General features: G+C 38.2%; 2 protein-coding genes across 9 annotated transcripts in view; both read right to left on the bottom strand.

The window, feature by feature from the left end:
• LOC133983688 (protein MTSS 1-like) overlaps positions 1–7,712 on the bottom strand; it is a 55,548-nt gene extending 47,836 nt beyond the window's left edge. For all 6 annotated transcript variants that reach the window (XM_062422854.1, XM_062422850.1, XM_062422853.1 and 3 more), the window contains exons 1-2: positions 7,181–7,712; positions 5,202–5,263 (exon numbers count right to left, since the gene is read on the bottom strand). In XM_062422854.1, the coding sequence (XP_062278838.1) occupies positions 5,202–5,263; positions 7,181–7,252 (134 nt within the window). In that variant the 5' untranslated portion in view covers positions 7,253–7,712. The remainder of the gene's footprint in view (positions 1–5,201; positions 5,264–7,180) is intronic.
• Positions 7,713–11,436: 3,724 nt separating this feature from the next.
• Positions 11,437–18,536, bottom strand: mal2 (mal, T cell differentiation protein 2). 3 transcript variants are annotated; one of them, XM_062422857.1, is made up of 5 exons: positions 18,412–18,536; positions 18,242–18,370; positions 16,514–16,684; positions 13,900–14,100; positions 11,437–12,860 (listed from the first exon to the last, which is right to left on the bottom strand). In XM_062422857.1, the coding sequence occupies exons 2-5, from the start codon at positions 18,356–18,358 to the stop codon at positions 12,789–12,791; spliced, it is 561 nt and encodes a 186-aa protein (XP_062278841.1). In that variant the 5' UTR covers positions 18,359–18,370; positions 18,412–18,536; the 3' UTR covers positions 11,437–12,788. The 3 variants fall into 3 exon arrangements, with proteins under 3 accessions (XP_062278841.1, XP_062278842.1, XP_062278843.1); XM_062422858.1 differs by lacking the exon at positions 18,412–18,536 and having other exon boundaries at positions 18,242–18,405; XM_062422859.1 differs by lacking the exon at positions 11,437–12,860 and having other exon boundaries at positions 13,872–14,100.
• Between the last annotated feature and the right edge of the window lie 1,672 nt (positions 18,537–20,208).

Here is a 20,208-nt window from a genome sequence, read left to right on the forward strand (position 1 = left end):
TGTATTTCATCTTTTAATATTCCAACAGAAACTACTACATATCTCTTTTTATCTAAAGGTTTACTGAGTTTGTTTTTATTCTATGTATCCAAAGACACATGTACTGCAACTGGCAGCAGTGCTTCTAAAGCATGTTTTTAAAGGTGGGAGGAAACTGGAGCACCGTGGGGTTCTCTAACGCAGGACCAGCATTAACCACAGAGTCACTTTGCTGTGCACTCAAAAAATGACTTATGTAAGGATTTGACATACTCTGAAGGAGGTTCATTGTGCTTAAGAGTATTTACACAGTGTTGAATTGCACACTATTCTTACCTCTGTCAAGACTATAATAGCTGTCAGTTGTTTCATCGAGTTACATACAACATCTCAGAAGGACTCTCCAACAAGGAAAAACACAACTGAGGAACTGATAAACAACCCTGATCCAAAACTTTGTTACAGACCTAAGTATTCTCCTACATTCACCCTAACAGCTGAGTCTTAGCATCCAGACAAACGATCATTTTCCTTGTCATTCACAGTAATGTACTATCGGCTAATAAGCACTACAGCGTTGAGCTGACCAGAAGATCCGAGGGTGTGTTCTGCAAATGGAAAAAGAAACATACGCACATGCACACACAGATTCCTTTCTATTTAAAGCCTGGTGCGGGTACGAGAGCAACCTCCAATTGATATCCGCCTTCCCTAATTTATACCACGTACACATGGATGTATGGATCGTATTTTACAAGCACTTGCAAAGTCTTGTTCAGTCAAGTCGAACTTATTAATTCAAAACAGGTTTGTGTGGTGAGTGGTTTTAACTGATGCCTGCTTTTATTATCAGCACCTCCCCTCCACTGAAGCGTAACATACGGTAGTTCACAATTACAAGCTGCAATCATCTGCCATATTCTGTTCCACACTTTTACAAGAAAGAATGCATGAAAGTTATTGAACTGCTTAATCCATTTACTATTTCACCATATACTTTCAAATATAATTACATCCCTGGAAATACAATATACTTTCTTTTATGCGCTCTGTTATCTTAAATCATCGTTAGAGGGAAAAATCATTCCATCACAGTCCACAGAGAATTGTAAAACAGGCAGCGCTGAGAAAAAAAAGAAACATTTGACATTTATGAATTATTCTTGTTCTTTTCATTAAAACATATTCTTGTTCAATCAACAGAGAATTGGGTATGTTTGATATAGTATATAATGTATAAATGAATGCCAAGTTGCAAAGATTATAACCAGGTTTTAATTTAATCTCAGACAGTCAGCCAGAAAGCATCAAAACTGTGAGTGTAATATTTTTTTTTAAATTGCTGCGGCAGGTCCTCTGCTCTGCTCATCACTGCAACTATGACCCTGACTGCTAACACTGGCCTTAAAATCTGCAAATGCCCCTGTCCTGTCCTGGACTCAAGACAAATGACTTTAGCATATCTATTCCACAAGGCCTTGGCCAAGCCAATCTCAATTCCCTGTTGGCTCTACCATAGTACAGCAGAGTGCTCTTTCTGACAATGATACATTTAGCGCTGCTGCCCCCCCATCTATTCTTAGTTCAACAGAAACTGGAATGTGGCTGTAGTAAATCTGAATCATAGAAAGAGGCTGTGTTTAACACGTTTCAGACACAACATACCAAGAATCATGACAGAGTAGGTACTTTATGTACCTTAAGCGATACATATATACTGTATCCGTCAGTCTACATGTCCACCTCCCTTCTAAATTTTTAGGACTCCTTCAAGAACTAAGTTTTATAATCACACCAATGGAAGAAGTTTTGATGAGGTCTGTTTTTTCACAAAATTAACCTCAAACCAGAAGGAGGGAGGCCTGTGTGTAAGCCTATCTCCAGGATGCATCGACCACTGCCCACCAAACAGACCAAACACTGGCAAGTTAAAAGGAGACTGTGATTAGAAATCAGCTAGCCTATATTCCACCCTGCCCTCTTTCTTTAAAGTCATGTAGTGTGTGTGTGTTTGTGTGTGTGTGTGTGTGTGTGTGTGTGTGTGTGTGTGTGTGTGTGTGTGTGTGTGTGTGTGTGTGTGTGTGTGTGTGTGTGTGTGTGTGTGTGTGTGTGTGTGCATGTGAGCGCATGCGTGTCTGTGATGGCTGCTTAAACCAGAATGGGCAGAAAAAAACACTATATTTGGACCAAAAAATGACAGAACAGTCTGAACGCTGTAATTGGTTGATTTCCTAGTTACTTTGTGAGAGGGGAACATAGGGGCTAAATTACAGAGTAGTTTGCCTCAGGATGTCATTACACACACAGACATATGCTGCTACCACTGCTGGCTAGTCACTTATCCAGGCCAAGGAGGGAAGGTGGGTGTGTTTGTGTTTTACTGTGTGTGTGTGTGTGTGTGTGTGTGTGTGTGTGTCTATGTAGCCCAGTCCCCAAACTGATTACAGAGTTCCTTTGAGTGGGGGGTTAGGCTTTAGTCGAAACAGCCAGTTTGGCCAAATTTGAAGTGACTGGAGATTGGCTTTAGAGTGGACAGAAAAAAGCCTTATATGTATATCACAACAAGCAAGACCAGAGAGCGCACTTGCACGCTCCAGCAGTAAAGGCTTCGTTACAGCCAGCCATATACAACAACCACTGCAGCCTCGAGCAGGCCATAGCTAGTATAAAATACAAAACAATGTTGTCTATCTTTGAGTGACACTCAGGCATCTTTTCCAGGAGTATCAGTTGACCAATCCTAGAGCAGGAAGGTGGTCTAACGCTATAAACCAACTGGGTCAAAGTAAGGGATTATGATCATCCATTAGTACAGATTAATATAAGGGAAACCTTTTACAAGCATCTCCATCATCAAGCGACCACTGACCTACTATAGTTGGATAAAAAAGAGCTACACATGTCATGCAGCCATAAAACCATCTGTAAAAACAGTGCGATGTATAATTTTACTACATATGCTTTGTGTGCACTTTTATATCATGAGGTCTTGATAGTATAATAACTGGCTGCCAAGTCATTTACATCAGTCATGAGACTCGTTGCCAGCCCAAGAAAATCTGATGCATCCTTAAATGTTTGTTGTTTTTTTTTCTGCCCCTTTACACGGGCAGGTCAAGGTTAGCTGCAGAACAGGATCACCGAAGCTAATGGAGTGCCTTGCTGAGGTACACTTCAGGGGTGTGAATGCATCCTGACGCAGGTGCTAAAAGCTGAGTCATCTGGTTGAATGACTCATGTGATTGCCTGTTTGTTGACTTTGCCACGCTGGTGAAAACAATACTAAAAGTTAGATATTTAAGGCACGAAAAGCAGGTGCTTCAGTACTTACATTGTGTATTTCATTTTCTACACATGCATGGTGATATTACATGAGCTACTAAATAAGGCAGATTTCCTCTATTCAATCTATACCTCAATGGCCACAAATGCTTTAAATAATGAGTAATTCACACTGATAGCAAACACATGAACTTGATCAGTAGAACACCATCAACTCACTGACAAAGGTTCAAATTACCTTTTCACCAGTACAGTAAGTGGCATACATTATTTTGTCATTGCCTTGGTGTCCAAACCCAGATATTGTACTGCTAAAACAGCCAGTCATTAGCAACAAGGCCAAAAATACTGCCCTGAGCTTTAGCATGGCAGGGTCACATATTTAACCCCAGAATGATGGAGACACTTGAATAACATATCACCATTAATCAGCCCTAGTACTGAGAAAATAGAAGAATGGGACACTGAGTGGCCCCTGGAAAGTAATTGTTAAGTCCCTGAGCCTTTATAAAACTGTCAGTATTAGTTTGTCTGAGGACACGTGGACACTTAAATGGCCAGAGAACTGCCATGTATTGTTAATTCAACGAATAATTGAGTCCACAGGACATCCATATTTACAGTACTTGCGGGAGAATGAGCTTTTATTTCAGCTGTCATAAATTGTTTGTCTCCTGACACGTGGCCACTTAAAACCAACTAGGAGAGGTGGCTGGGATTGGCATCCATTGTTAGCAGAAGACTTGGAATAATTTTGGCAGGAGGTGCGTAAGTTTACAGCATTAGACAGACAAATTAAATAAGGCTTTAAACAGGCTAAATGGGCAAAAAGGACACATAATGAGCCCTGGACAGTATTGTTGAGACATTAGGCTTTTATGTAAACTGTCAGTGCTTGTTAGTCTAAAGACACGTGACCACTTAAAACTTCTTGGGAAGACAAGTAACAATGACATCTACTGTAAAAGTCCAGATAAAGTACGAAATTGGTGAACAGAATGACATATTTGAATGTACGAGGGGTCAGTATGGGATGTCAAACATTATGCAATAATCAGTTAGGAAGTCTGTGGGTAGGGTAAGTTGAAATATGCACTCCATGTTTTTTATACTACAGTTCAAGTGTATCTAGAGTCCCTTTAACATATGCACTGCAACCCTGAAGTTATCCGGACATCACCTGGAGGAGCTGAATGAGCGAACTCGAGTGTTGAATCAGTTGGACCAGATATCAAACGGATATAATACAAAGTCTGTGTAATGTCCAGTTGAGTGCATATGTGAATACAGCAGGTCATTTTTGTGAGAATTCACAGCAAGAGAATAGGTGTGTTGATGATGTTACTATCATGCGGCTGGTGCTGGATAAACGCAGCAGGCTAGCTAACCTGCATTGTTTTGACTGGACCTGAATGCTCCGCTGTGAAGCTAGCACTGATGGGAGAGAGGATTTCCTGAGATTTCTGATCAAATAAAAGCTGTTTTATTTCTGGCGAAAAGCTTAAGAACACAGAATTAAAACCGCAGCATACTTTTTGCATCGTGTCCTGCCTCCTACATGCTCTACCCGGGTGCCACTCCTCACCTAAACCAAACAGAGTACTTCTAGTCAGTGAGAATTGGACACTGCCAATCTTATGTTGTGCTCTACATGTGTGAAAGAACACCTCCAGAAAATATCTGCATATCTGATTCTCCAGACATCGCTTTCATATGTGAAAACGGCTTATGTCTAAATCAGCTTTAATTTATTATAATCAGAAGACCAAGAGCAGGTGATATCATTGAAATTACTGAAAAAACTAAAAGACTTCGAGTGAAAATGCAGATTTTTCGTCTCTTCCGTTTTATGTGCTTTAATGTTCTTCCCTGAGTCAATCATCAGTAAAACACACAGACACATACAAATATGTTGTACGTGCCCACAAGCACACTCTCACCTGAGCTGCGACTGCAGTTTGCCGGCCTTGGTGATAAAGTCCTCCCAAATGGGGTAGCTGCACTGTGGGGAAAAAATAGACATACAAACATGAATGACACAATCTCATCATCGAACCAGATTTCACTCTTCCCACAGTTAAATAACACTTCAACCAACATGAGCCTGTTTTGATGCCTCACCTCCCCTGCAGGGGTAAACAGAACTAACCAAGACTTTCCCATCCATATAATCTAATATTGCTGCCAGTGGAACTGAGGGAATCCGCCAATTAAGTTATAGGACAAAAAAATAAATAAAAAGTTTAGCAGGGTTGCAACTGAAAAGCATGAGCTAATTTAACAAGTAAACAAATTACTTTTAAGCATTTCCAAACAGCTGAGTTTCATCTTGCTCCTATTTTGTATTGCTGTATTACTGAAAAAATAGACATCACCATCATGTCCTGCATTTGTTAGGCTGCGAAATGGGTCACAGGCTTCTTTTGGAAAAATCCCCACACAACAAAAGTACTCATACTATGTTATAATGAGCCTCGCTCCCGATGGGACTCTAAATTTACCGAATTCAGGTCCTGGGCTGAAAATAGTTCAAGAGGCTTTTATCTAAACTATCACAGAGAACAAGTGGCTTAATGCATTGAAAAGAGCTCACAGACTATGGGGGTAATCTAGTACAGCAGCAGGACAACACAAGATAAAGTGATGAATCTAGCATGACCAAATGTTTGTCAGTGATGTGCTACTACTGACAAGGGCCTGAGGAATGTCATGTTATGCTGTCAAACATTACACCCAACGACCAGCTCGACCCTCACTACCTACATTTCTCCTATTTGTTGTGTCCAAATCTCTCTTACATCACTTGTGTTCCCTTTAATGTCTTCCCTCTCTCGTCTCTCTCTATGAAAAGGCCGCTACCATCAGCCCCCATCACAGCACAGATAACAAACACTCCAGCATAATGGCATAATGAGCTTTCTCTGCATTCTCCCTATCATTTGTCATTTATTCATGTCCATTTATTGTTGAAAGATGCAAGGCTTACAAAGAGGGTCTAAGTAAGCTATCACTTTTCTTATTTGAGCACACAATCCCTTCAGTTGCTCTAAAATAGAAAATTACATTACTGGATATTTGAATACAGTATGTAAAAGTTTAAAAAAAAAGTACACTAAACATCTCTATGACTCTGTCTAATAGCATAGTTACTTGACAGTTAAGAGACAGGGGGATCATGAATGACCAAGTCAAGTGAGACATGGTAAGCTGGGAAGTGCTGAATGTCTGAGCAGTATTCATAACAAACCTTCTGACTCCAGTAGACCTGATGGCTGGCCATTTGACCTACACATGTCAAAGCCTTCAGACCCTGCCTTCAGAAAAATGTCTACCCTGACAGCCACATTCCCGGCATTCCTTCAGGCTAGTACAACAGCTGGGAAATCTGCTAATTGTCTCATCAGCCAAAAATAACATCCAAATAAAATGCCCCAGTTTAGTGACTGATGATTGTCCTATTTAACTTAGCCTCCCTCCAATTTTGGATGCTCCATCGGCTTCAAAGTGGAACAAATGCACGTGAAAACTTAAATAGGTCTTTCCAACATAATCAGAGTTTTGTGTAATAACAATAACATCATAGCCCAATAAACTAACATATATGAATACGATATGAATACTGCACTAATGCAAGATAACGTTATAGCATAGCCAGAAAAACTCATTATCTTGAGTTAGATATAATATCTCAATACTACTCAATCAGTTTTGATTAGGCCTATAGACTTTGAATACAGTAAAAAAGTAACTAAGTGAGCTGACAACGGTAAATGAACCTATGTTATGTTAACCCGAGGGGAGTACACTTTGCAATAGACTGGTGTTTGGAGAGTGAACTGGCTAGGTTAGTTTACTTTTGGACGTCGCTTAACAGCCCTCGGAAAACATAACTTGTGTTTAAAAAGTAGATTTTTCTTACTTTCATGTCTCCGATAAGCGTTTGGAAGAGTCCTCCGAGCGCGCTGCATTCCTTCTCGATCACAGCCTCCATTTTCAGGACCACCTCCAGCGGTCAGTCTCGACTCGGTGAGTCGCTTTCTGTTGGCCCCCTCCGCTCCCCAGGAAAACCCAAAACAAACACAAAAACTACTAAAAGATATCAACAAAAAAACGAAAGAACGCGTGAATAGTAATTTATGTCGTAGCGAAATCGACGAACAGCAACTTCGCCTCAGTCAAACGTGAAGAGAAACAACTCGGTCCTGCTCCGGTGAGCCGTTTATTTCAAATCAGAAGAAGCTGTTGGGACGAAAGAGACATTTAAATCCCCCTCTCCCTTCCAGGACGCCCCGTTCAGTCCCATGGCTCGACCGCGAAGGTAATCTTTTGCAGTTCGTTTGTCCACACTAGAAATAATCCACGGTATGCAGCAGGTAATGTTATTCCGTATTTTGACAGGTAACTAACGTGAATTCCTACACTTGAGTCTGACCTCTCACCGCTCCTCTACACTGACTGAAGAGTGGGAGGAAAGCAGAGGAGATGTGCGTCAAGCCCGCCTAAACCGAGAGGAGCGCTTCCGGTTAACTTTTCCACCAAAACAAAAATATCCAACTCAGAAAAGAAATATTGGAGAAGTACGCACCAAGCTTAAGTTTAACCCCCATCCCACCAACATATTTAACTAACATGCCCCTGTGGAAGAATAAACAACTTTAAGAAACAAAATGTTAATTTCTTCTCAAAACATTACAAGTCATGTAATCATTGTCATCTGAAAAAGGAAAACAAATGTAACCCCAGTCAAGCTCCCCCACATCTGTCTATGCAGTTTAAACAGATGTTTTAATGGGTTAATATAAAGTATTGCACACTATCAGGGGGGTGGCATGGGATGTGGGCATTCATTTTTAAGGGCTTGTGGAAAGATTGTACTTGGAATGAAAGTTTCAATTTGTATTAAAGAAAAGCATACATTTCCATTTTACACAATATTGAAATTAACTTACTTTCTTAAAATAAAAATAATGTTTTTTTCAGATGACATTAAATAGCTACATAACTAATAATGTTTTGAGAAGAAATAACTTAACATTTTGCTTGGATGGTTATTTCTTACAGTACTTTATTCTTGGGGTCCCCTGGTTGGTAATCCTTGCATGTTAAAGATGTTAAAAAGCACTAATTAAAACATAAACAGAAAACAGTTATATGAAGTCATTACGTCATGAAAAATTGGAATAATAGAATAAAGCACTTGCAATATATGACAAAAAGTGTACAGCTGGGGTCTGTGGGTATACCAGTCATCAGGATTAAGGTTACAAAGATACAATATTTTACTTACTATATACTGTGTTTTATATATTTGAACAAAAACAATCACAATAAAACAAATACTGAGTTTGGAGCACATATCCACTATCACCAAGAAGGCCCGGTTTGGCAGTGCTTGTACTTCCTGAGGCAGCTGAAAAGGTTCAAGATGTCACAAATGCTGCTGGTGCAGTTCTACACAGGCATCATCGAATCAATAACCTCCTCCTCCATCGCTATGTGGTTTGGCTCTGCATCAACATGCTCCACACACGGACTGCAGCGTGCTGTGCAGCTTGCAGAGATCACGGGACTCACACTCCCCTCCCTCACAAACACTTACAGCAGAAAGAGAGTGGGTATGAAGATCATGTGGTCTGACCCTTCTCACCCCAGCCAGCCCCTCTTCCAAAAACTCCCCCTCTCAAATGAAAATCCGACTGAGATCCCCAAGAATCACGGCCATCCTCCGTCTCCACAGCTTCTTTTCCCAGGCATTGGCCACCTTCAACAAAGACAGTAAAATGCTGTAAACACATCAACTCCGCTTCATCTCTTTGTCTGTCCTGAACTTTGAACAGTAGATGAATATAGATCTTATTTTTTTAATTGCTAACTGTGCATACATATCCTGTTAATACATATGCATCGTTTATTTACAGTCCAATTTATATTTATATCTACACTGGTATTTAAACTTCTATTAATATTCTGGCTTTTTTGCACACACATAGTTTTTATCATGTCAATATGCAGTTCATCCCCTCTGCACAGTCTTTGTAAATAACAGTCCCTCCATTTCTTACACTGTTATGGTTTTTTTTTAATGTTTGTTGTTTAATGTTCATGTTTATTGCTTTTTCTGTTGACATCACACCACACTGAATTACATGTATAGGCTACTGATTACATCCGGTAGATGCAAAAAATGATACATTTTGCTTTTATTCTGAAAGTGAAGCCGCAATAACTTTCGGTAATGTTTTGTTGCACACTCAGGTGAGAAGGTGAGATCATCACTTTTCTTTGTGTATTTCATTGTGCAGCATTTTACTGTAGAAAAACTAAATGTAAATATTATCTTAATGACTTAACGTTTTTTAAAAATATATATACAAGTCGCTTAAACTCGCATGAAACAAAGTATTTTCTTTCTTATCAGTTTTATCAGTGAAGATCCATGATACTAACAGAATATCGTAAGGGGTCTCCATATCTTAAAAAAACATGTATTTTATGAGAAGCCAACTCTTTGCTGTTTATGGATAAACGTTGGATAAATAGGGGAAAACTCACGCAACACAGCTGAGCAGTTGTAGATAAAGGGAGACATCTAGTGGCTGAAATCTTTACGGCAACAACACATATTTTGGGGAGTTCACAGTGGGTCATGATATGGGCGTTAATTTCTCCAAAAGAATTACAGACATACGAGCAAATGGTGAATCCATTACAGAATCCAACGTTTTATAAATACCGTATTTGTAGTGCACTATAGGAGTTTTCATAAATTATAGTCTTCAAATTCTAATAAGCGCAGACCTGCCTTTTTGTCAGAGCTACTAGTCAGCCTCACACAATTGTCAGTGCAAACCATAATGCAAGTAACATGTGAGAGATACAACTTATTTATGATAAAGCCTGAAAAAGTTCATTTTTCTATTTTTTTAATTAAAATTCCATGCTTTTCTCCTCAGTTTTTGCAAAACAATAAAAGGAGCTGCATTGATTCAAATAAATGTACAGATACGCTGTACTGTTTTGTTTTATACAAAGAAAACCAATGAGTCTGCATGATTTGATAATTTAACTTAACTTAAGCTGTACATGCCGAGCTTGTAGTACTAAATGTAGTATTGCAGCATAGTATTTGCTCCACCAACATCTGAAGCCTGTAATAGTAAGTACTATTGATTGGGAGGTAAAGTGAATAATGTAACCTGTAACAGAGTATCCTTATGATGCATTAATGTCCATATGCCAAATACATCAATTAATGGAAAATATGCCAAGATGCATATAAATATATTATATTTTGTTTCTGAATTGATTTGATACACAAATAGTGAATATGCACATGTACATAATGTATGAAGTGCAGGTTTGGAAACAGAACTGAACTGGATCAAAACCTTTGATAAAGAAGCAATTGCAAACAAGTTCCTGTATGTTCAGTATGTGTTCAAATTCATGAAACCACTTGCATACAAAGGGGGTGGAGTACATGCAGTCTGTTCCCAACAGGAACTTACAACAGGATTCAAGAGGTTGACAGAATCTACCCTGAAACCCCAAAGGATTTCTGGATATTGTATTGTCTGTACTTATTTTCAGTGTCATAATATTGTCCATAGATTTGCAGACAGAGCTGGTCAGAAAATATATTTGGGAGCAACAGACCTTTTTCACACAAGATAACACAGCAGATTTTTGTCTTAGTGGGAAAATGTTACTAATAACATTAACAATGGCTAGTTGTGTAAGTGTAAGTCTGAGTCATGAGTGTCACAATAAGAGAGCATGTTAAATGGAATTCAACAATATTTTTTAAAATTGTGACATTACAAAATGTTTTCTGTGAAAAAGGCCTGTAGTCTGTATGTTCTGGTATAAATGGAGGACCTCCCTTTTACCCTCTCACATATATTTGAAGGAACATTGTTCACTTTGTAAAGTCTTTTGCCATTGTGCACCATGAGGATTTTTCATATGACCAAGGACACTGCAGAGACCCATTATATCCTTGCACAGTGCAGTACACTATTTGCACTCACTTCAAGTGTGAATATGTATGACTAGTGACTTTTCTTTGGCGGCTCCTAGTGGTGGCAGAAAAAAGAGATAACATGGAAGACTGTTCAGAGGTTATTTTTTTCTTTAAAACATTTATTTCTGTAGCTCTTAAAATGTCAACAACAGCAGGTGTCAAAAACCAAACTTTACTTTCACTTAAAGCTATTTTAAAATTAATAATATAACTTAATAGCCTTATACAAATAAGAGTATACAGTACATACAACTACTAATAAATCGTGTAACAGTTATTGATTTAGGAAATTTGATGCCACCTCAACACAGTCACAAGCGTTGAGCTCTAAAAACATTCTCTAAGTAAATGATCTATTAATAGATAAATATCAAAGTCTGAAATAACATAGTACCTGACTATAGTTATTTTTTTTTATTATTATGATGGTCAGATTAAACAATTAGTTTTCAAGTATAACATGAAGAATGTCAGATTCATTCAGCCCAAATCTTGGTCAACTTGTATTTGTAAGTAACTCACTGGTTTGCTTGAGCCCACATAGAACTTCATAACACATCATCTCCAAAAGTTATATTGACCAAACATAAAAAACAGTTTCAATATTGTGACAAACAGTTATGTTGGATATACTGAAAAGCTTGACAAAAAGTGCTCACAACAAGTAATGAAACTTTTAAATGCAAATAAGCTCACATTTTAAATAATGGCCAGTTACAACAATGTATAACAACCATGTTTAATGTACAGTGAGTTTGCAGTTCCTCAGCGCCAAGGCAACAAAAAAAAGTAAAACGTTTTATAAAAAACTCACACTGCCTTTTAAGGTCATTCAGAAAACTGTGCAATCACATGTTCTGTTGTGCATAACCGATAAGCCGCATAAATAGGCACATTTTTTTGTGACAACGGGAATGGGAAAATTTCCTTGAAAGAGGATGAAACTCAGGTAATGGTATGATTAATAAAATGTTTAACAAAATTAAAATGTACATTATTTATATCTTGTAAAGTTACCCTGTTTAGTTTCATATAAAATGTATCATATAGACAGTCCAATCACAACTTTCTCTAATTTCTAACAGATTTAGTTATGCTGGAAAAATTAATGAAAGCTATAAAAAAAGGTTGGTTATCAGCAAATGAATCAAATCCATATGATGATGAAAGCTAAAAATACCTTTAACAGCCCAACTTGAAACCAATTCTTTAAATTTCTCATAACGAAATTCATTATATTTGGAAAATAGTAATTTGGGGCTCTGAGTCCCATGGGAGTATTATTGCCCAAAAATCTGAACAGATGTTTTGACTATGACTGTAATATGACAGTTTGTTGACATGAGTTTCCTGTTATCAATATAAAGCTCAAACTGACCTGAACTAATCTGAACTGAAGTAAATATCAGTGCTCTCTATGGAGCTCTGGATGTTGTAGCGAATGGTTTAATACATGTTGAAGTTATGAAGCAGTTTTAAAATTAGCTTGTGTTTGTGTTCTTGGTTACATCCTCCATCTCTTGAAGCCCATCACCATACTGCAGCCGTAGCATAGTGTTACCACAAATGCAAATATCTGAGATAAAAGACAAAAGAAGAGAAAAAACAAACCAGTTGGTCAGAAAATCCTTTTAACTATTAACTAACTATTCATTTTACAACTATTTTGATAGACATATATTCATTATCTTTTAAATTATCTTTTAAATTACCACCAACTATTCGGTATGTTTACTTAATAATTGGCTACAATAATTTATCAAAATTATCTGTCAAAAGACTAATTGTTTAAAAGGGATCTAGTCTTTTACACCAACATATATAAAGTATATACTGTACAGTGTTGTAGTAGATAAAGGGAGTGACTAAAATAGACAGTGCTCTAGGTTAACTCTTCCATTTTATGTAGCTTTCATGTTTCATCAGCAAATTCTGAACATAAACTCCAGAGATATGCAGGTACAAGTACTACTGTTTCATTGATCATATACAGTGCATATTTCATTCCAATACCTAATATTCCATTTCAAAATGCCTCATAGTAAAAGCCATAGTAGTGCTAAAGAAATTGGTCATATAACATGCATTTGAACATCATGATTTGCCCAGCACATTTCGCCAATATAAAAGATGACCTTACCTGACATATCCTAAAATGTCTGTATCAAAGAGGACAGCTGCCACCTGCTTTTCATCATACTGTACTGGCCTGATAGTTCTAACTGATAGCAGGACGCCACAGGCAGACAGTATATTCTGTTTTTTTATGGAAACAGGGACACTCTTTCCCATATGATCAAAATGTACATGCAACAATGTAGACCAAAGCCAGAGTTTAGTCTAATGGGAGGTTACTTTGTACATGCAAATTGGTCAACTCAATTGGTTTTTTTCTTACCCTACTTGAAAGCCTGAAGTAATATAATAGGGCTTTAAAGATAATACAAAATTAACCTTAGGTATTTAACTTCCAGCAACTCCCCCATCAGTAGAAGTCACTGGAGAAGTTTGACTTCGGGCAGAATAATTAAAACAATGCTGTGAGTGATGATATGATATAAAATGCACAAATTAAGCATGTGTTGTACAGACTCACATTAAAAGATACCACTCACCGTGGCTGCCACATTAATACTGTATTGCTTCTCATCCAGTACTGTGAATATATTGCCCCGGGGGCGGGTTATACATATTACAGTTTCAGTGCTGTTAGGCAGCGGCTTGATGTGGGCTCCTCCATTAGCTGCTGTAGTTGCTGCTTCCAGCACAAAGGCAGCAAAGTAGAAAAGCAAAGCTACAAAATGGTAAACCACATCCTGAGAAACAGAAGAGAGAATACATTAGAAAAAACCCCAAAACAACATAAGTTCAAAAGTTTAGTGTTTCAAGTGTAAATAACAGATGCAAGACCAGCAAAACTCTTAGATTTCACTTCCAAGGATCAAGTGTTTGTAAGATTTTGTCCTCCTTCCAGAAGTTGACTGATACGTGAGTTTTATCCTACTATGTAATTATCAGACAATACAGTAGGTACACTGGCTAGCTGTCAAATCATCAACCTTTTAAATTAAATGCAAAGCATATGAAGAGTATATACAACAAACATGGCAAATAAAAGAACATGAGAGAAATCAAAAAAAGGAAACGAGTAAAAGGTTTAAGAGATTTTGGAGTAAAACACAGAGAAAGAAGAACCAGAGAAAAGTGAGCGAGAGCCTGTCAGAGACTAAAGAAGGTTAATGACAGTTTGTGTTGTCAACTCTGTGAGCCTGGCAGGACTACAGGCAGGCCTTTGTTGCATTATGGTGTGAGCTCATCATCCATGTCACTCATTGTTCGGCCAAAAACAAACAACCCCACACGCCTAGCTACTCCTGGGAGCAGGGCCTGGAGCCTGGGGCAAGGCTGGCTCTGTCTGAGAGCTCAGACTTAAGACAGAGTCCCCTGCAATGACATGACATGACATGACGACATGGCACAGGTTCAGCTCCTTTTCTTATATTATGGACATATTCATTATATTCATGGCAGTGCTGAAACAACAAGCAACAAGCTGGTTTTGTCTCAGGAACATTACTAAAAATGGCTTGTGCTGGGTTGACAGACTCATTATAATGAAGTAGTTTGTGTTCACAGGTCCTGGAATAAATCTTTATCTCCTTGACTCTACTTAGGGCTAAAAAGTACAGTACTATAGCTGTAAAGGCTTTTGCAGTTTTCTTGGACTACTTTCTAGTGCAGCTTTTCTGACAGATCCTCCTTTCATTTCTGTTCCTGAATCACTACTAGCAGACCTTGAGAGCTATTAAAACCACTTTTAACATGGTGATTTATGTGCATTTAAGCAGGTAATTACATTTGTAACAAGTAACAACTTGGTGAAGGCGTGCACTGGCACAGTCAGAATGTGGTAATAGAAGTTGGCAGTTTAATATAGATTGTTAAATTGTGCCATTTTGAGATGAGGAAGTGTAATTTCTTATCTCTGATATGTCACATAAAAATGTATAAGACTGCTACAAGAGGGCTAATAATAAAATAAGCTGCTGTTGTGTAGCTTGATCATTTATGTTTACTTCAACATGTTAGTGAGCGCTTGTCTTACTAGTACCTCAGTTACTGTAATAACGGATGTCTTACATAATAAAAATGCAAACACTATGGGCCTGTCTATAATATTCAGTGTCTTCAGCATTACATGTTCTTTCTATGGCAGATTACCATTAAAATAATGCAGACACACATGTATACACACTGTATGTAAATGTGTATCTTTTGTTTTTTTATACTCCAGATTTGCCATATAATGATGGGTCAAATCACAAGGAGATTTCATTTTTGTTATTCATAGTGGAACATCCACAAAAGCCACACTGAAAATTGGACTTAATAATACTATGTAATTTATCAGTCATTGCACTGAAAAAAGAATTTACTTTCCATACATTAAGAGAAATAATGTACAATGAAAAGAAATGTCTCTTAGAACACCCCAAGGTTATCCACACAGAAAGCCCTAACCAGCCATCATGCTTTGTATTTGATTATTACAATAAAGCCTTTTGGTAAAAATAAGCTGGTTCACTTTTCATTGTTTGATATTAAGACATTTCATAACACAAGTTGACTCAAACTGCTGCCCCTGGCAGAAGAATGATTTCCAGCTTGGCCACTGAACCATATCTTTGACTTTCATGCACCAAACAACAGTCGCTGCCATGGCAACATTATCACACACTGCTCTGCCACTGACAGCCATCTTACATTTCAGTGAGATTGGACTTTTTATTCATCAGCATATCCTTGCTCTTTTAAATCATGGTTAAATATTTAATATATCAAATATAAAATATTAATATAGATCATAGAAATAGCTTCCTTTTCTGGTTATGGTGTAGGCCATGTCCAACTTGCTGGATAGACGGGGTAGCATGCAGGCGGCCGAGTGATTAAGAGCGCATGCCTCATACACAGTGGACCCCGGTTCGAATTCTGGCCGGAAGACCTTTGCTGCATTTCACACCCCCCCCCCTCTCCTGTGATTTCCTGTCTCTCTACTGCTAATGAAGTTGTTTATGTCAGAAAAAATGTTTGAAAAAAAAAAGATACACAGTGAGCTAGCTCAACAGCTGCATAAGAAGTAAGGAGGAACAGAAAAACAGACGAAAAGAGGGACGGATGACTAGCCAGACTACCTGACTGACTTATCAACTCATTTATATGACTTACCAAGAAGTTCCAGTCAGTGTTGATGCGATCAGCCAGGCCAGTGATAAGGAAAGTGAGGTAGGCACAGGAGAGGGAGAAGGTGGTGAGAGAAACAGACATTACCCAGCCTTGCAGCAGAGGCACGGGCACATTGGAGGAAGCCACCAGGATCCATACTAAACCACCAAAAAACTGGAGATATAAACAAACACTCATATTGGTGACAGATACAACATGACTTTTACTGTTTATGCAAAAAATAGGCAAATTCTTGAACCAGTACTGACAAAGGCACTTGGAAAGATCCATTACATGTTTCAGTGCACACATTTGTATACAGGCCTATCAACCTATGACATGCTAAGAAGACATCACAAATAACCATTTCAAGTACAGGCTACTTGTATGGTATACTGTAATTATGCACAAAGCCAACATTTTCTCCCCTGACACTGATTCTGATACCTTAACTCAGGATATCTGCTGTTACAGATTCTTGCTCAGATACAAGTGATCTGTTTTTCCCAAAGTCGACGTCACTGCTTAGGACTCGTTTGGATCTTTTTATTTAAGGTAGCATGAGGCCAGGGATTTCTGAGGTGCTAAAAAATAGTTGGCTGCCTGGTATGACTGAATAAATGTAGCTGATAGTGGAAACACTTCATCATTTTATGACATTGACAAACTGTATTAAATGTGGATCAGTCATGACTTGCAGATCAAGCAGATCAGATTAGTGCATCCCTAATTGTACTGTATATTTATATATTATATTTAAAATACACTGCTCAAAGCAATTTTGTCTCAAGCTAGAAGCAACCTGTTGCTTTACCTCCAGAGCGTCCAAGATGCAAATGTTGTTATTGAGAGGACATAGACACTGTGTTTGACTACAGACTGCAAGGCAGAGTAACAAATGACATCTTTGAAATGGTTTATTTGATGAGGGGACTAAACCCTGAAGGTAACATCATTTATTCAAACACTTACAGCAATAAGGAACTTTAAAGACACTACTGTATACAAGCTGTTAATAGTAATTATTGAGAGTGATATTGGAAAAGGCATTAACATTTTTGATAACAACTTGGCATTTCAATGACTCTATTGAGTATGCATCTGACCACGTAGGCCTGCAGTTGCAAACAGGCTTATAGACAAACAGTCAAATAGTCATTTGAGGTGGTGTGTAAAGCCACTGTAGAGGTCACCTCGCAGGGTTAAAGGTCATCAAGATGGAGAAAATAAAGTTGCCACTATGCAGATACAACTAAAAGATACCAATGGACTGTTATTAATGCAATAATTAATATTATAAAAAGGAAATGATAATAATATATCTGGGATAATTACAGGCCTACATTGCTCCACCTAGAGGGTATTGAATTCTGGTCTGATCTGCTGTTTCGTTGTAAGAAACAGGTGCTCAGCCCTGGCCAATACCGGCCAATGCTTGAGGTGACATTTGCCGTTGCATTGGCTGTCAAACTGTAAGCAACAAACCCAGCCTACGGCTTTTACACACGAAGCAGTCAACTCCACAAAGTATGTTACAAGCGTGCAAGATAAAGTCTAACTGCACTTGAACAACAAATGGCCGTCTATTATTAATAAAGACATTTTTGACAATAGAGTTTCTGCAGAGAATTTTTACAACATCATTGAGGTAACTGCTACATTTAATCATATGATAAGAATACTATATTAGCAATACGTTTCTTTAAAAAAACAAAAACAAAAAACACTTACTATCTCTAAACAGACAAGAGCTCCAGAGTAAGTCCTCAATACTTCCAGTCCCAAAGGTAGAGAAATAGTTGGCGCTGGGAAGGAGGTGGCAGCGGGATTAGCGGCTGGTTCCGACATCTCTGTGTCTCCCTCTCTCTTCTCTCTCTCACCCCCTCTCCTCTGGCTCTCACCCCTCTCTTCTCTCTCTCACCCCCTCTCCTCTGGCTCTCACCCTCTTTATCCCACTAAAAAGGCTCCGTTAAACAAAGGAAGGGAGCAACGGGGGAAATTCCTCTGGAGTCATGTGTCCCCCGAACAGGTCGGACAGGTGCAAGGGCCACTCCCTGGACCCATGTTGCATTCAAGGACCTCACGTAAGCTCCTGTATCCAAAGATCCAGTTTGAAAATAAAAGAGATAACTAAACTATGTCTGATTGGGTTGTCTATTCTGATTGTAAGGTTATATTATGTCATTATCTGTGTGGGGGCGCAAGTGGACGCAACAGATTAAATTAAACCCCCCAAATACTTTATAGGCTACAATTAGAGATCACAATACATGCATGGGCAAAGCACTATTTTGTATTGATTGATTTATTTATTTATTATATCTATAAATGGTTATAGAAATCGAGTTTAAATGTGTAATAATAGCAACTTGAAGCAAATAAATGATGAGTTAGCCTATGTAACCAAGCTTTTAATTAATCTACTTTATCTAGTAAGAGTTGCATGACTGATAGATGATGTCAGTCCAGACGACCAATGCAGTGATACAAACACGTTGTTTAATTTTTATGACATGCTCAAAACATTGGTTTTGGCACAATCTATTTGTTTTTATGGTTCTCCCTGTGTCAGGTGGTGACCATGTAAAACATAAAAGGCATAAAAGGCTTTAGGGTGTGTTTATGATGATGCATCACCAGACAGGTCAGATTGTATTCTCTCCCCACCCTAAATGTCAGTTCTTGATGCAACCGTTGAGTTGTACGGGTTTTTACTCATCTTGCAGTTTTGTTAATTCCAACAGCAACTGAAGGCAGCAATTTTACCCTCACTTTGGATTGTTTAAAACACTCGATTCCTTGTGTGTGAGCAGCTACCAGCAGACACCAGGAACCTCACTGAGAGGGAAGATCAGATAGTTGGAGTCATGACTTGCAGACTACATTGATTACTTTAACACTGTTAGAAGAGAAAAGAGTGCTTAGAAACAATGATGTGTGTACTGGTTAACCTTCACAGAGCAAGAGCAAAGAAGTCTGAAAGGTAAATATTGGTTTAAAGGTTAGAGTAACAGCAGAGGAGAGAGGAGAACTGATTCCCCCCCCCCCCCCCCAAAAAAAAAAGTGACTAAGCTATATTTGTGTTTTCACTAGGACATGGGAACTGAAACATCAAGTGTTAACGGGTAATTTTTTGGTAATTTTTTGGGAGTTTTTAAATTTGTAGTAATACTTAAAAGTAAAATTGATTTGTTTTCACATCAGTTAGTGAGAGCTGTTTCTTATGATAAACCACAGTTAATGTTTATCTAGGATTTGGATTATGTGAACCAATGTTGACATAACCTCTGAGAGGATACTGGCCTCAGTTCAGTTTAGTGTGACTCGTAGTGCAACTCAATAAAATGATGATAAGAATGTGCATCCTATCACATGGTATAAGGCCATTGTTTATACAATTGGCACTACTAGATTAGTTACAGCTGATGTTGTTCAAGCATAAAGGAAATGGGGGAGAAAGGAAAAGACGTGAGAAGCAAATATTTGACCCTGTCCTTTGTACATGGAAAGACCTTTAGGACGGTGGGACTTTGGGGGCCTTGCCTCTATCTTCACACTAGCAGGGAGCCAGAAATAAACCTTCCTTCACACTAAACAGTTGATTCTTATGATTTATTACATGCAACAAACATATGACTATGATACTTTAATCATTAAATGGTGAAATATAAAATAATTGTTTTTAATAATGTTCATCT

The sequence above is a fragment of the Scomber scombrus genome, chromosome 7, assembly GCF_963691925.1.
Source record: "Scomber scombrus chromosome 7, fScoSco1.1, whole genome shotgun sequence".
Lineage (NCBI taxonomy): Eukaryota > Metazoa > Chordata > Actinopteri > Scombriformes > Scombridae > Scomber > Scomber scombrus.

Excerpts from the sequence above, each read along its gene's own strand:
- mal2 (XM_062422857.1), bottom strand. The coding sequence starts at position 18,358 with ATGTCGGAACCAGCCGCTAATCCCGCTGCCACCTCCTTCCCAGCGCCA. Across the intron at positions 16,685-18,241 it reads CTCTTGTCTGTTTAGAGATA|TTTTTTGGTGGTTTAGTATG; the intron begins GTAAGTGTTTTT and ends TTATATCTCCAG. Across the intron at positions 12,861-13,899 it reads GTATTAATGTGGCAGCCACG|ATATTTGCATTTGTGGTAAC; the intron begins GTGAGTGGTATC and ends CTTTTATCTCAG.